The 15,419-nt window shown below is 41.5% G+C and overlaps 1 protein-coding gene across 11 annotated transcripts in view; it reads right to left on the reverse strand.

Annotated features, from left to right (window-relative positions):
• The window catches only part of TRAK1 (trafficking kinesin protein 1), a 239,844-nt gene that overhangs the window by 68,892 nt on the left and 155,533 nt on the right, over positions 1 to 15,419 (reverse strand). For 2 of the 11 annotated variants that reach the window (XM_069730120.1, XM_069730115.1), the window contains exon 1: positions 8,780 to 9,072. The exons of 8 other annotated variants lie outside the window; for them this stretch is intronic. In XM_069730120.1, the coding sequence (XP_069586221.1) occupies positions 8,780 to 8,894 (115 nt within the window). In that variant the 5' untranslated portion in view covers positions 8,895 to 9,072. Of the gene's footprint in view, positions 1 to 8,779; positions 9,073 to 15,419 lie in introns of those variants that run through there. One more of the 11 variants, XM_069730117.1, reaches the window with a different exon arrangement.

A 15,419-nucleotide genomic window follows, 5' to 3' on the forward strand; every position in this document is an offset into this window, starting at 1 on the left:
AGAAGAGTCTGCTCACACTGCTATCCACCCAGTACTCACTAAAGGGGTTCTCCACTAATAGGTTTTTATCCCATTGGCATACTTAATGAAGCACACCATTAGATTAATCTGCACAAGCACTGCCCGCAGCTAGGACTAGATGATGCTTCAATTTCCTGAAGACTTCCAACAGCTCAATCTGTACATGCGACCCCCGAAGCTAGGACAACGCAAAATTTTAAAGAATAAGAAAAGACACCCAGATACAGTGGTGGGGACGGAACAAAGCTGACAACCCACAGTCCCACACCGATGAATGAAGATACGAATACAAGGAAACTTCAGTGATTACAGAATATCTACAAAAAATGATTTCTTCACATGAAGAATCATATTAATCAGCATGACAGCGCCAATATGGCCCAGCCTGTACTTCACTCTGTAAAATGCTGCCGACAGGTTCTCTTTGAAGACATTTTCTGCACAAAATAAAAGCTTTCCCAGGGGACTGGATGTCTAAAACTCCTTAATATTCACCTACTGGTAATCACCAGGTGTGTTATCAGAAAAATATACAAATGATACTGCTCAAGTGACCTGACCGCTGCAGCCAATCACAAGCAGCAACAGTCTGGACATTTGTTGAGCTGTGTAATCTCTTGCAGACCACGGAGAGTATCAACAAGGTTTTTATTTAAACACCTGTCCCAACGTTTAATTTTACCCAACCCATTGCTTTCTATTAAAGAGGTTTGGGTGTGTTGAGTGAGCATGACTGATTTAAATGTACATTTAATTTATATAAATAATACACAATCATTAATTTTAGGGCACAATAAATAAAATCAGTGAGAAAACATTGAGGAGTCCATGCTAAGTACGAAGAATGAAACCACATAGTACAGCTTGAGCTTCAGCGGTGTTGACAGATGCACCATGTGGTATCACAATGGTTTTCTGACAGAACAGTGGCTCCATAAAGAAAAAAAGCCAGAGCAGGGAAGATCACTTTCCAAAGGCCGGTTTTTCTTAGTTTGCATTAAGGAGATTATACTGTAGTACAGAGGTGGCTAAATGTGAATCCGGCTATAGGGAACGGTAAAGATTTGTTAGAAAGCGCAGCAAGATCTTCCTGTGTCTGTCTCTGCTAGATTTCTCACTCTGCTCCTTACTCATTTTTCTTCCTTCCTGTTCCATAGAGGAAACCAAGAGATGTAATCTGACACCTCACTGTGCTCACAGAGTGATTTGTTTCTGAGTGCATGGTATATTGAGGAGGCAGGAAAAGAAATGGCTCATAAGTGGGGAAACAAAAAAGTTCTCTGACATATTTAAGAGTTTCTAATATTCACTTGAGCAACTGATTTATGTAAAGATTGTTGAAAATACAGTTCCCATTTAACTTTTTGAATGCCTGGATAACATGAAGGAGTACAAGTGAAAAAATGAAGGGACGACATACAAATTAGGCCTCTTTCACACATCCAGATATTTCCAGAAATGGAGAAACTAACTGTACTCAACTAACTGTAGTCCAGAATCCGGGCTTGTGGAGTGCAGCCTTGTTACGCAAGTCTTTAAAGTAATAAGTGCATCCAATCAGTGCGCACACACACGCACACGCACGCAGCCCTTTGATAAGGAGCCATACTTGAAATGTATTTGCAAATATTTCTTTTTTTTTTCCTGATCCGTTTCCATAGAAACTATTTCTTTAGATCAGGGGTTTTGACAAATGAGATTCTAAGGAATAATCATCGTTGTTACCATAGAAACAAACTACTGCTCTGTGAAAGGAGCGTGTGCCGAGAAGACACACAAGTGAGTAATAAATACTAAGTCAGCGAGCCAAACCTTCACTAACTGATAAAAGTTTCATTAGCAAGACATGAAGACGTGCAGAATGTGACCGCTCCCTGGCGAAAAGTCAAACACTATTGCCCTTAATATTACTAACTAGATGGTGACCCGCAACGGGTATTCTAGAATATGAATGAATGAATGAATGAATGAATGAATGAATGAATGTATGTATGTATGTATGTATGTATGTATGCCTGCCTTGCGCAGGCATGTACTACGGAGGACATAGAATGAACTTCAATCCAATATTGCGGCCAGCATCCATCAATTCTCTGATCTATCCAGTGCCATGGAATAACTAATGCCTCGCATGGCCAGATACAGTGGGACAAAAAAGTATTTAGTCAGTCAGCAATAGTGCAAGTTCCACCACTTAAAAAGATGAGAGGCGTCTGTAATTTACATCATAGGTAGACCTCAACTATGGGAGACAAACTGAGAAAAAAAAAATCCAGAAAATCGCATTGTCTGTTTTTTTAACATTTTATTTGCATATTATGGTGGAAAATAAGTATTTGGTCAGAAACAAAATTTCATCTCAATACTTTGTAATATATCCTTTGTTGGCAATGACAGAGGTCAAACGTTTTCTGTAAGTCTTCACAAGGTTGCCACACACTGTTGTTGGTATGTTGGCCCATTCCTCCATGCAGATCTCCTCTAGAGCAGTGATGTTTTTGGCTTTTCGCTTGGCAACACGGACTTTCAACTCCCTCCAAAGGTTTTCTATAGGGTTGAGATCTGGAGACTGGCTAGACCACTCCAGGACCTTGAAATGCTTCTTACGAAGCCACTCCTTCGTTGCCCTGGCGGTGTGCTTTGGATCATTGTCATGTTGAAAGACCCAGCCACGTTTCATCTTCAATGCCCTTGCTGATGGAAGGAGGTTTGCACTCAAAATCTCACGATACATGGCCCCATTCATTCTTTCATGTACCCGGATCAGTCGTCCTGGCCCCTTTGCAGAGAAACAGCCCCAAAGCATGATGTTTCCACCACCATGCTTTACAGTAGGTATGGTGTTTGATGGATGCAACTCAGTATTCTTTTTCCTCCAAAACACGACAAGTTGTGTTTCTACCAAACAGTTCCAGTTTGGTTTCATCAGACCATAGGACATTCTCCCAAAACTCATCTGGATCATCCAAATGCTCTCTAGCAAACTTCAGACTGGCCCGGACATGTACTGGCTTAAGCAGTGGGACACGTCTGGCACTGCAGGATCTGAGTCCATGGTGGCGTAGTGTGTTACTTATGGTAGGCCTTGTTACATTGGTCCCAGCTCTCTGCAGTTCATTCACTAGGTCCCCCCGCGTGGTTCTGGGATTTTTGCTCACCGTTCTTGTGATCATTCTGACGCCACGGGGTGGGATTTTGCGTGGAGCCCCGGATCGAGGAAGATGATCAGTGGTCTTGTATGTCTACCATTTTCTAATTATTGCTCCCACTGTTGATTTCTTCACTCCAAGCTGGTTGGATATTGCAGATTCAGTCTTCCCAGCCTGGTGCAGGGCTACAATTTTGTTTCTGGTGTCCTTTGACAGCTCTTTGTTCTTCACCATAGTGGAGTTTGGAGTCAGACTGTTTGAGGGTGTGCACAGGTGTCTTTTTATACTGATAACAAGTTTAAACAGGTGCCATTACTACAGGTAATGAGTGGAGGAAAGAGGAGACTCTTAAAGAAGAAGTTACAGGTCTGTGAGAGCCAGAAATCTTGATTGTTTGTTTCTGACCAAATACTTATTTTCCACCATACTATGCAAATAAAATGATAAAAAAAACAGACAATGTGATTTTCTGGATTTTTTTTTCTCAGTTTGTCTCCCATAGTTGAGGTCTACCTATGATGTAAATTACAGACGCCTCTCATCTTTTTAAGTGGTGGAACTTGCACTATTGCTGGCTGACTAAATACTTTTTTGTCCCACTGTAGCCCCTTCGCAGAGGAAGAGACTGAGACCACCTATGGAAGTAGCAATCCTAGGATTCTTGTGGGTCTTGTCTTTAGGCTGCTCTGCTTACCCTGCAGGCAGCGACCTCCTTGATAAAAAGCATACATTTTGGTATTAACTTAAAAGGCCGATACCTCTGGAACTGTATGGCTTATTGAAAAAAAAAAAAAAAAGTGATCTGCAGGAATTAAATAAGTACAAAAACTGGCCCCTTTAGACCTGGTGATAGGTCTGCTTTAGTGAGCCCTCCTATATGATTTAGGATATAAAGTTAAACTAGAAACTCTAAATAAAAAAATAACTCAATTTGCAGACACCTGTTTCTTGGTTCTTGCCGCTCATCAGTGTAAAGTAGAAGAATGGTTGGCTGGGCGATGAGGATGCCCTATTTGTATTCCTACACTAGCTTGGTGGTCCTCTTAAGGAGTTTTACCCCTTAGACACTAATAACCCACTTCCTGTAAACTTTTTAAACTTCAGAGCTAACTAAGATGCCTGCAATGTGATAGACAGCTTCACATTGAAACTCAAAGTCCTGTTCAATGCCACAGGCCTGTGCTGGGCGATCACTGCAAAAAGCCAACTGATCAGGTAAGCGAGCATCTAAACAAAAATCATAATGTGTATGTTACAGAATACAATTAACTGTGACTTATGTTTGTAAAACACATTTTATGACTTATGTTTGTAAAACACATTTTATCAGTGTTCCCTGAAAGCTGGTCCTGTAAAACCGCATGGAGACTATTTTATTACAGTCTCCAGAGGGACGTTTCTCTTTAAAGAGGTGGAAGATCTTCAGTCCATGGATCCCTGCCATATATTCTGCAGCAAGGAGTAAGATTATTATATTCAACGTCTATGAAATACCACCCGCTTCCTAGTTATATAACAGCTAGAACACACTAAGGTACATTATTAAGAGGACAAAGGTATAACACATGTAATAATATATGGCTGCACTGGCTACAACCAGATTTTCAAAATTGTTGCAGAGCCGTACGTGTATTTTGGTTAAGTGGCTTTTCTGCGCAGACTTACTAAAGCATTAGGGGCTATAGGCACACAAGGTATCAGCCCTATTCACTTGATGCCCCCAAATAGTGTACTTTATGCAAATGTATGCCTTTAAAGGGTTTGTCCAATTGAAAGTCGTCATCACATATCCACATAAGGTACAAGTACAATTATTGATCAGTTGCAGCACTATTACCCTTCTTAGAATGGAGCGGTAATGCACATGTCCGTCTCCTGCTCCATTCATTCCATAAGGGGCGGTTGGGTGCCGCGCTCGGCTTTTTTCGGCAGCCCCATAGCAAATTAATTGTGTGGATGACGGCATCTGACCTGCTGCATTTTGTAAAGGGGGTCAAAAGTGCCAAATATAGGATAAAAAATCCCCACTCTGCCATCTGACGATGGTCCCAGTGGTTGGAAGCCCAAAGATCATCAAATCATCATCTACCCAGTGGCACGGTGATAAAGGGGATGTCCGGTAAATACAGTATAAGTTGTCAGAGTCCTTCTGCTGTTGAAAATAACAACATGCTCAAATACTACAAACTAATGTAGGAAGACAATGAGGAGAATGAACAAATGCACTGTGCTGAAGAACGGACCTGAGCTACTGAAACCGAAGCTGCAGGTAACAGAATGCTACTGCTCTAATGAAAGTAATACCTGCTGCCATGATGAGCGCTGGCAAACATTGCAGTGCTAGCACAGACAAATTGTCAAGTTTCCTGCAAAAGTCTGAAACCTCAAAAATTCTGCTCCCTAGTTAAAGGGGTTGTCCGGGACTTTTCCATTGATGGCCTATGGATGCGGCCAGAGCTCAGCTGCAGAGCTCCATCAATTGGATAGTTGCCATAGGGGGTACTGCATGTCACCTCCCTATTGATATGAATAGGGGGCGGGGGTGCAGTACCTGAACTATGAAGTTGATTGAGCAATGCAGCTCCACAACTCCACACATTCGTCCATGACCAGGAGATTGGTGCGGGTCAGATATTGATGACCTATCCTAAAAACAGGCTATCAATGTAAAGATCCTGGACAACCACTTTCTGTCATTACCAGGTTAGATAGTTCAGGTAACTAACAAAGGCTTGTTCACACATTGCATTTTTTATGGGTTTTTCCGGGTGTGGAGAAAAACAGCGCATTACAGTAACAACATTTATGAGATTTTTAAAATGTCACACATGATGCATCTTTTTCCATGTGGTTTCTCAATTTTTTTTTTTTTTTTTTTAAAGCAATGCAGTATGTCAATCGTTTCAGCATTATTACCAAAGTTTTTCCCATTGTAATTAAAATGGGTTAACACAAAAATGGCATATGATCAAAAACATCAAAATTGTGTGTAATTTACACTGCTGTTTTCTAGCTATAGTCTTTCATGCTGCAAAAAAGCTGCATTAAAAAAAATGAGTGTATACAGATCCAAAAAAGTGCCAAAATTAATTGCAGAACTACAGGGAGGGCTTCCACTAAAGGTGGTTATACCCCTTTAAATGGAATCTTATAAACAGCCCCTTAAAGTATTGGCTTATCCCCCAAAAGGACAAATAATCGGGCATGTTGAAGTCTGATATGCACAATCCTACTTTCCATCCCAACTGCCCAAATATCTGCTGCTTGGAGGAAACTCCCATTCACATCAGAAGGTCGGACAACTCTGCAAATGTTCATCCAATATCTTAGCAGAAAAGCATCATACATATAGCAAGCCATGTGCAGAGGCGCTATACTGTTCTGTGCCATGTTACACTGGGCACTCTGCCATCATGTCGTCTCCATAACCATAGCTTCCGGGGAGAATACGGTGATTCACTTGGTAAGGCCACGTTCACACATTCAGTATTTTACATCAGCATTTGTAATCAAAATCAGGAGTGGGTAAAAAATGCAGAAGTGGTGACGAGTTTCTATTAGGCCACGTTCACACTAGCAGTATTTGGTCAGTATTTTACCTCAGTATGTGTAAACCAAAACCAGGAGAGAAACAGTCAGAGGAAAAGTATAATAGAAACACGTCACCACTTCTGTATAATCACCACTCCTGGTTTTGGCTTACAAATCCTGATGAAAAATACTGACCAAATACTGGATGTGTGAATGTGACCTAAAAAAAACAAAAAAAAAAAAAAAAAAAAACTTTGGGACAAAACGCCTTGTTTTTTTTTAGGTTATTACATAGCCAAAACGTTGCAGGCAAAAAAAATTCTTTAACAAAATATGTCTGAATAATTTAGATTAATAAACAATTTCATCAGAAAGCAGAGCCCTACCATACAGTATACGTACGGTCGAGCAAGAAATTCTACAGAAACTGGTGGGAAACAAGTTCCGCAGTGCTACAGATTGTAGTCGTGACTAAACCAAGCATGTGAGAGGAGTGGAAGATACATTGCAAGTGAAGATCTCTTTAAGAAAAAAAATACACTAAGGGCCCCTTTCCACTTGCGAGGAAAACGGATGAGTGCAATCCGATAAAAAAAAATCGGATTGCACTCGGACCAATGTTATTCAATAGGTGACATTCTATTTGCGATTTTTTTCTCAGCTGAAATCGGACTGAGAAAAAAAATCGCAGCATGCTGCGATTTGCTGCGGGTCTCGGACGAGACTCGCCAATGCAAGTCAATGGGTGTGAGAAAAAAAACGCATGGAATACGGACCATCCGTATTCCATCCGTTTTTTACGGATACCTTACCATTCTGTGGCATAGAACACTGTAAAGAATCCTGTAGACGACTGTATAAAAATAGTTGCAGAGAAAAAAACCGGATTGCATACGGATGTCATACGGATGTAAAACGGATGGTGCGATTAAAAAAATTCGCATTGAACTCGCATCACAAACGCATGACAATCGCATACGTTACATCCGTTTTTTCGGTCCAGATTACGGACCGGTTTTTTTCCTTACAAGTGGAAAGGGGCCCTAAAGCTTTACAAAAAAAAACCAGTGGGATACAAAGTTGTAGTTTTTGTTAAATGACAGAAGGAAAAAAAATAGAAATATATAAATTCAGCTGCAAGCGATCGTGGTAATACAACTATAACGGTGGGAGACGATTACCCGGATAACATAGGGTTAAAATGTTTAGTACATTTCAGGCTATGTTCACACATCAGATGCGAGTGCACAGACTTCTGTAAAGCTCAGTTAGGGAATTATGGAAACCAACAACAAATTGGCGGCCTGTAAGTGTCCGATACGTCTCCATTCACACTGGTCTCCATTTGAGCCATAAAGGGTTTGGTACATTTGCTATGACTAGTGATGAGCGAGCATGCTGGGATAAAGCGTTATCAGAGCATTACAGTATGACTGTGCTAACCGAGTGTCTGCGGCGTGCTCGAAAAAGTTAGCGAGTCTCTCCCCCCGTGGCTGTTAGGGAAGCCCCTCATGTGTTGCTGCTGTCTAACAGACAGGAAATCCATGCATGTGTTGCTGCTGTCAATCAGCGGCAGGGACTCAACCAGAAGATGGTCTGACAACACCTCGCCTGAGCACGGCCGCTCATCACTAGCTATGACCGTTTACTAGATACTACAGGAATACGGTGCATATTTCTAGGGCAGTGTCCCTGCCTATATGGCGGTCTTCATCTGCTCCTTTATGGTTCCCACCAATATACAGTCCTGTTAGAGCACATAGCCATACAAAAAAGAGCTAAATAATCAGACAAGGGGAAAATGGCAGCAAATAATGTAGAAAAAGTAAATAAAACAGAGGATGTAGAAATATGTAGAAAATAAAGAAAAAATAAATAATGTAGAAAATAAAGTAAATAAAATAGAGGATGTAGAAACAATAGAGAATAATGTAGAAAATAAAGTAAATAAAATAGAGGATGTAGAAATATGTAGAAACAATAGAGAATAACGTAGAAATATGTAGAAACAATGCAGAAATAGTATATATCTATCTATCAGCGGTAAGGTTGACGTCTCGCAGCCCCCATACATTCACCTTCCTCCATGAACTCCAGGTGGTCGGCGGAATCATCGTACAGGGTCTCCGGGTCGTTCTCACAGTCGCACTCATAGCTTTCCTCTTCAATCAGCGGCTCGATAAAGGACATCATTAGCACTGGCTATTTCCAAGGGTTGGAGGACAAGCCGCTCTTAATAGTTAAAGGCACTTGTTGTGTGGCCCCATAGGGGCCTCATATGTGGCACAGGGAAAGGCCAGCAGGAGCCCCATTTGTGGGGCAGCATCCCTGATCACTCACATACTGGTGGCAGAGGAGTGTGCTTACACCTGAGCACTCTCTTTGCTGACACACAGGTAACCAGCAGGGACTGGGATCCACCCAAGTGATCCACAGCACCTGTAATCTCTCTGAGCAGACAGCTGCTGGCGGAAGGCTCAGAAACGGCCGCAGCTGGAGAGCAACATTTTATAAGAAACTGCTCAGAAACAGACAGACTGGGGAAAAGCTACAAAGGAAAAAGAAGGATTTATAGTCCTGTCACTCCCCCATTGTGCTGGAAATGGTATGTTCCCAGCAAGTTTCATAGCAACTGCAGCAAGGGAGTGCTGGATGATACTACACCTAGCAGAGGGTGGGACCACAGGTTACCTGTCAATGACTCATTAACCCTACAAGTGATGTGAACATTTCTCCACACAAGCGTCCAGACTGACAGACGCGCTATATATAGGTAACAAGTTCCCTCAGCTTAGTGGAGGAAGACAACAAGAAATCTAATAATTTACAGCAGGTTTTCTTTAATTTCTCTCAAAATTAAGAACAATAATGGGATAAGTACGTTCGTAAAAATAAAAAAAAAAATCTAACAATAATTTACAGAAAAATATCTCAGGCAGGAAGTGTCAAATATCTAATAATGAATGTAATGGTTGCTTGATTTGTGTCTGTCTAGCCCTATCCACACGGATTAGACACCGCTGAGGAAGTTCTACCGCGTGTATAAGACTGTGCTCACACATGCACGCACTCGCTACATGCGATACTTTAGTTATTGCCAGATTCCACCTGTGTGCCCTCAATATGCCCAAGAAGCAAAAGAAATTGTATGCACAACACACAGTGGAAGGCCACGTTCACATGTTCAGTATTTTACCTCAGTTTTCACAAACAACTGGTAGCCATGTTTTTCACTGATAGTTTATGGAACTGTTCACATGTCTGGGATTTTTTACAGACTGGGTGGTTAGTCCAAAATCGTGGAGACATGGCCGATATTGATCGGAGTGCGGCCATTTTTCATGGACTGATAAATAGAAGATGCAGAAACTTTTTTTTTTCTTCTCAGTGAAAACCCCCCAGATATCACTCTGGTTAAAATCACTGATGAAACTCAGTCCATTTTTCTCATATGCGGAAAAAAACCCTGTTGTCTAAATAAGCTCTTACGGCCACACTATTAGTATTTGGTCTGTTTTTATGTCAATATTTGTTCCTCACTTGGTTTTGGCTTACAATCAGAGGAAAAGTATAATAGGAACCTGTGCGCCACTTCTGTATTTATCACCCACTCCTGGTTCTGGCTTACACATACTGAGGTAAAATACTGACCAAATACTGGATGTGTGAACATGGCCTTAATCAGATATTCTCACACTAGAACGTGGTCAGTATTTTACCTCAGTATTTGGAAGGAGTGAAGAAAACATACAAGCCGTACACGTGGCGAGAGCATATATACTAGCACTGTATATATTACATGCACAGACAGTGTGATGAATGATACCGGAAACCATTAGCAGCTGAGGAGTGTCCGCCATCAGAATCTACATATGGGAGGATTTGGGGAGAAAACACCCAGCACTGTGTAATTAGGAATTGTGCTCATATCAGATTATAGAACAAAAGTGGCTCTGCAAGTGGGAAAGCTCATCACATAATGTTGTTGTAAGGCCTGTAGCATGGAAACCAGAGGTGCGGACAGTGCAGCGATTAACACAAAATTACAGACTACACACTAACCAGTTTTATCCTGGGGAGGATGCGGAGTAAAAATATACTACTTCTCCCACAGTTAGCAAAATGATAAAACAGCGGGTTATCTCCAATGTGTGCAAATCAGAAACCAGAATAACATTGCAATTATGCATCGTGTTACCTAAAGCATTCTCGGACAAAGTGTTTTTTTTAAATTGTTTTTGTGCTCCTGTTCAGGGAGTCTGTCAGCACAAAATGACTGTTCAAACCAAGCACATTTTTAATAAAAAAAAAAAAAGGTACCTATAGTGTCCAAATCCATTGCTGTATTTGCCTGAAATGCTTCTTTATTCCAAGGTGCAATCTGGGCGTGGGCAAACAGTGCTGGGCGTCTTCCTATTTGTTTCCCATTTATCTTTGCTCTTCTCTGACTCTTGTAAAGTCTGAGCATTTAATCAAGAAAGAGGCCGACAAAGATGGAAAACAATTAGGCGGGAATGTGCCGTAAACTACATCTCATGAGCATACTTAACTAAAGAACAATGTCCGGCAAATACAGCGAGTCTGACACTAAATATTTATTTTTATTAAGTGGTGTTCAAGCCTTGTGGCCATGGTACTTTTGTTTTGCTGAGATCATGGAAAGACTGCAACACTTTTGCTCTGATTTTTGAAAACCTGAACACAACTACGCCATTTTGTTGCGATTGTGGCAAAAATAATAAAAGTAACACCTTAGGGCAATGTCCCCCACAAGATAATGTGCTCTGGTGGGTTTTCAGAGACACAGTGCTCAACGCTTGGTGTGTGTCTTTTTTTGTTACTCACATAGTATCTTACTTTACCATTCTAAACACATTCTTCCCCTGGGTAGGAAATTAGTTCCTGACTTATTCTAAATGTCCCCATACACGTTAGATGAAATCTGATGGGTATGGAGGCTTCCCGTTTCTTCCACAAAACCTGATGGATTGGGCCATTAGAATCTTAAAGAACGATCCTTTTATCTTCTAGAAAGCTGAGGTACTATATTATAGCAGTGGCTTTATCCCCCATTAAAAACAGATAATCTCTTGGCCAAAGCAAGCGCTCATGTGCATGGGGTAAGTGGAGGAATAGCGGTCTGCCAAATGAAAACTCTCAGTTACATGGTCAGTTTAAGCCAAAACAATACAACCACGTAGACTGTGCAGTGGCCCCTCTCAGGTAGTACAGTGAACAGTGGCCATTCTCACACAGTACAATGCACACTGGCCATTCTCACACAGTACAATGCACACTGGCCATTCTCACACAGTACAATGCACACTGGCCATTCTCACACAGTACAATGCCCACTGGCCATTCTCACACAGTACAATGCCCACTGGCCATTCTCACACAGTACAATGCACACTGGCCATTCTCACACAGTACAATGCACACTGGCCATTCTCACACAGTACAATGCCCACTGGCCATTCTCACACAGTACAATGCCCACTGGCCATTCTCACACAGTACAATGCACACTGGCCATTCTCACACAGTACAATGCACACTAGCCATTCTCACACAGTACAATGCCCACTGGCCATTCTCACACAGTACAATGCACACTAGCCATTCTCACACAGTACAATGCCCACTGGCCATTCTCACACAGTACAATGCACACTGGCCATTCTCACACAGTACAATGCACACTGGCCATTCTCACACAGTACAATGCACACTAGCCATTCTCACACAGTACAATGCCCACTGGCCATTCTCACACAGTACAATGCACACTGGCCATTCTCACACAGTACAATGCACACTGGCCATTCTCACACAGTATAATGCACACTGGCCATTCTCACACAGTACAATGCACACTGGCCATTCTCACACAGTACAATGCACACTGGCCATTCTCACACAGTACAATGCACACTGGCCATTCTCACACAGTACAATGCACACTGGCCATTCTCACACAGTACAATTCACACTGGCCATTCTCACACAGTACAATGCACATTGGCCATTCTCACACAGTACAATGCACACTGGCCATTCTCACACAGTACAATGCACACTGGCCATTCTCACACAGTACAATGCACACTGGCCATTCTCACACAGTACAACGCACACTGGCCATTCTCACACAGTACAACGCACACTGGCCATTCTCACACAGTACAACGCACACTGGCCATTCTCACACAGTACAATGTACACTGGTCATTCTCACACAGTACAATGCACACTGGCCATTCTCACACAGTACAACGCACACTGGCCATTCTCACACAGTACAATGTACACTGGTCATTCTCACACAGTACAATGCACACTGGCCATTCTCACACAGTACAATGTACACTGGTCATTCTCACACAGTACAATGCACACTGGCCATTCTCACACAGTACAGTGCGCACTGGTCATTCTCACTTAGTGCAATGCGCATTGGCATTCTCAGATATACAATGAGCAGTGGCTTTTTTCACGTAGCACAATGTGCACAGGTTACGCTCATGTACAGGTTACTCTCACCTTTTAAAGTGAATGGGTGGTCAATTTAAAGAAGCATGCCCATCTAAATTTTAACCCTTATAATATATTGCAATCATCATATTCTATAGTAGATCTATGACATCACGTGATTAAAAACTGACTAGTTGACTCCCTCTAAGCTCTATATAGAAACAGGAGGTCAATTTTCCCTGTAGGACTCAGTCACTGCAAAATACCTTGGCAGGGTGAGGGACAGAGCAGATGGACCAGAAGGAGAGGGAGAGGGAGAGGGAGAGGGAGAGGGAGAAAAAAATAATAATAATAATATCCCATAGGCTTTGCATTGGGTTTCGTGTTTCGGTCGATCCTCGACTTTTCGCCATAATCGGCCGATTTCACTCGACTCGACTTTTGAGATAGTCGGGTTTCGCGAAACCCGGCTCGACCCTAAAAAAGTCAAGGTCGCTCAACCCTATCGATGACCTATCCAAAGGTTAGACAACAATATAATCCTGGACAACCCCTTTAAGGGATGCTACTTATCTAATAAGTATCAGGTCATAGAAAACTATGCCAGGCAGAAATTTTCCTGAGTCACTGACAGAAAAGAACTACCTCAGGACAAATTGGACAACAACTTTTGGGGTCCAATTTCTCCTGTTACCCTCGGGAAAATAAAAAATTTGGGGCGAAAAGAATTTTTGTGAAAAAAACGATTTTTTATTTTTACGGTTCTGCATTATAAACTTTTGTGAAGTACTTGGTGGGTCAAAGTGCTCACCACACCTCTAGATAAGTTCCTTAGAGGGTCTACTTTCCAAAATGGTGTCACTTGTGGGGGGTTTCAATGTTTAGGCACATCAGTGGCTCTCCAAACGCAACATGGCGTCCCATCTCAATTCCAGTCAATTTTGCATTGAAAAGTCAAATGGCGCTCCTTCGCTTCCGAGCTCTGTCATGCGCCCAAACAGTGGTTTACCCCCACATATGGGGTATCGGTGTACTCAGGACAAATTGTACAACAACTTTTGGGGTCCATTTTCTCCTGTAACCCTTGGTAAAATAAAACAAATTGGAGCTGAAGTAAAGTTTTTGTGAAAAAAAGTTAAATGTTCATTTTTATTTAAACATTCCAAAAATTCCTGTGAAACACCTGAAGGGTTAATAAACTTCTTGAATGTGGTTTTGAGCACCTTGATGGGTGCAGTTTCTAGAATGGTGTCACACTTGGGTATTTTCTATCATATAGACCCCTCAAAATGACTTCACATGAGATGTGGTCCCTAAAAAAAAAATGGTGTAAAAATGAGAAATTGCTGGTCAACTTTTAACCCTTATAACTCCCTAACAAAAAAAAATTTTGGTTCCAAAATTGTGCTGATGTAAAGTAGACATGTGGGAAATGTTATTTATTAAGTATTTTGTGTGACATATCTCTGTGATTTAATTGCATAAAAATTCAAAGTTGGAAAATTGCGAAATTTTCGCCAAATTTCTGTTTTTTTCACAAATAAATGCAGGTAATATCAAAGAAATTTTACCACTATCATGAAGTACAATATGTCTCGAGAAAACAATGTCAGAATCACCGGGATCCGTTGAAGCGTTCCAGAGTTATAACCTCATAAAGGGACAGTGGTCAGAATTGTAAAAATTGGCCCGGTCCATAACATGCAAACCACCCTTGGGGGTAAAGGGATTAAAAAACAACAATATCACTGTGCTTGATTGGCCAGCAAACTTGCCTGACCTTAACCCCATAGAGAATCTATGGGGTATTGACAAGAGGAAGATGAGAGACACCAGATCCAACAATTCAGGCGAGCTGGAGGCTGCTATCAAAGCAACTTGGGCATCCATAACACCTCAGCAATGCCACAGGCTGATCGCCTCCATACCACACCGCATTGATGCAGAAGCCCAACCAAGTATTGAGTGCATTTATTGAACATACATTTCATTAGGCCAACATTTCGGATTTTAATATCATTTGTCAAGCTGGTGTTATAAAGTATTCTAATTTACTGTTATGATGACTTTTGGGTTTTCATTGGCTGTAAGCCATAATCATCAATATTAACAGAAATAAACACTTGAAATAGATCAATCTGTAATGGCTCTATATGATATGAGTTTCACGTTTTGTACCGGACTGAAAAATTAACTTTTTGATGATGTTCTACTTTTGCGAGAAGCACCTGTATATATCTATAT

Source organism: Ranitomeya imitator, chromosome 6, assembly GCF_032444005.1.
Source record: "Ranitomeya imitator isolate aRanImi1 chromosome 6, aRanImi1.pri, whole genome shotgun sequence".
Lineage (NCBI taxonomy): Eukaryota > Metazoa > Chordata > Amphibia > Anura > Dendrobatidae > Ranitomeya > Ranitomeya imitator.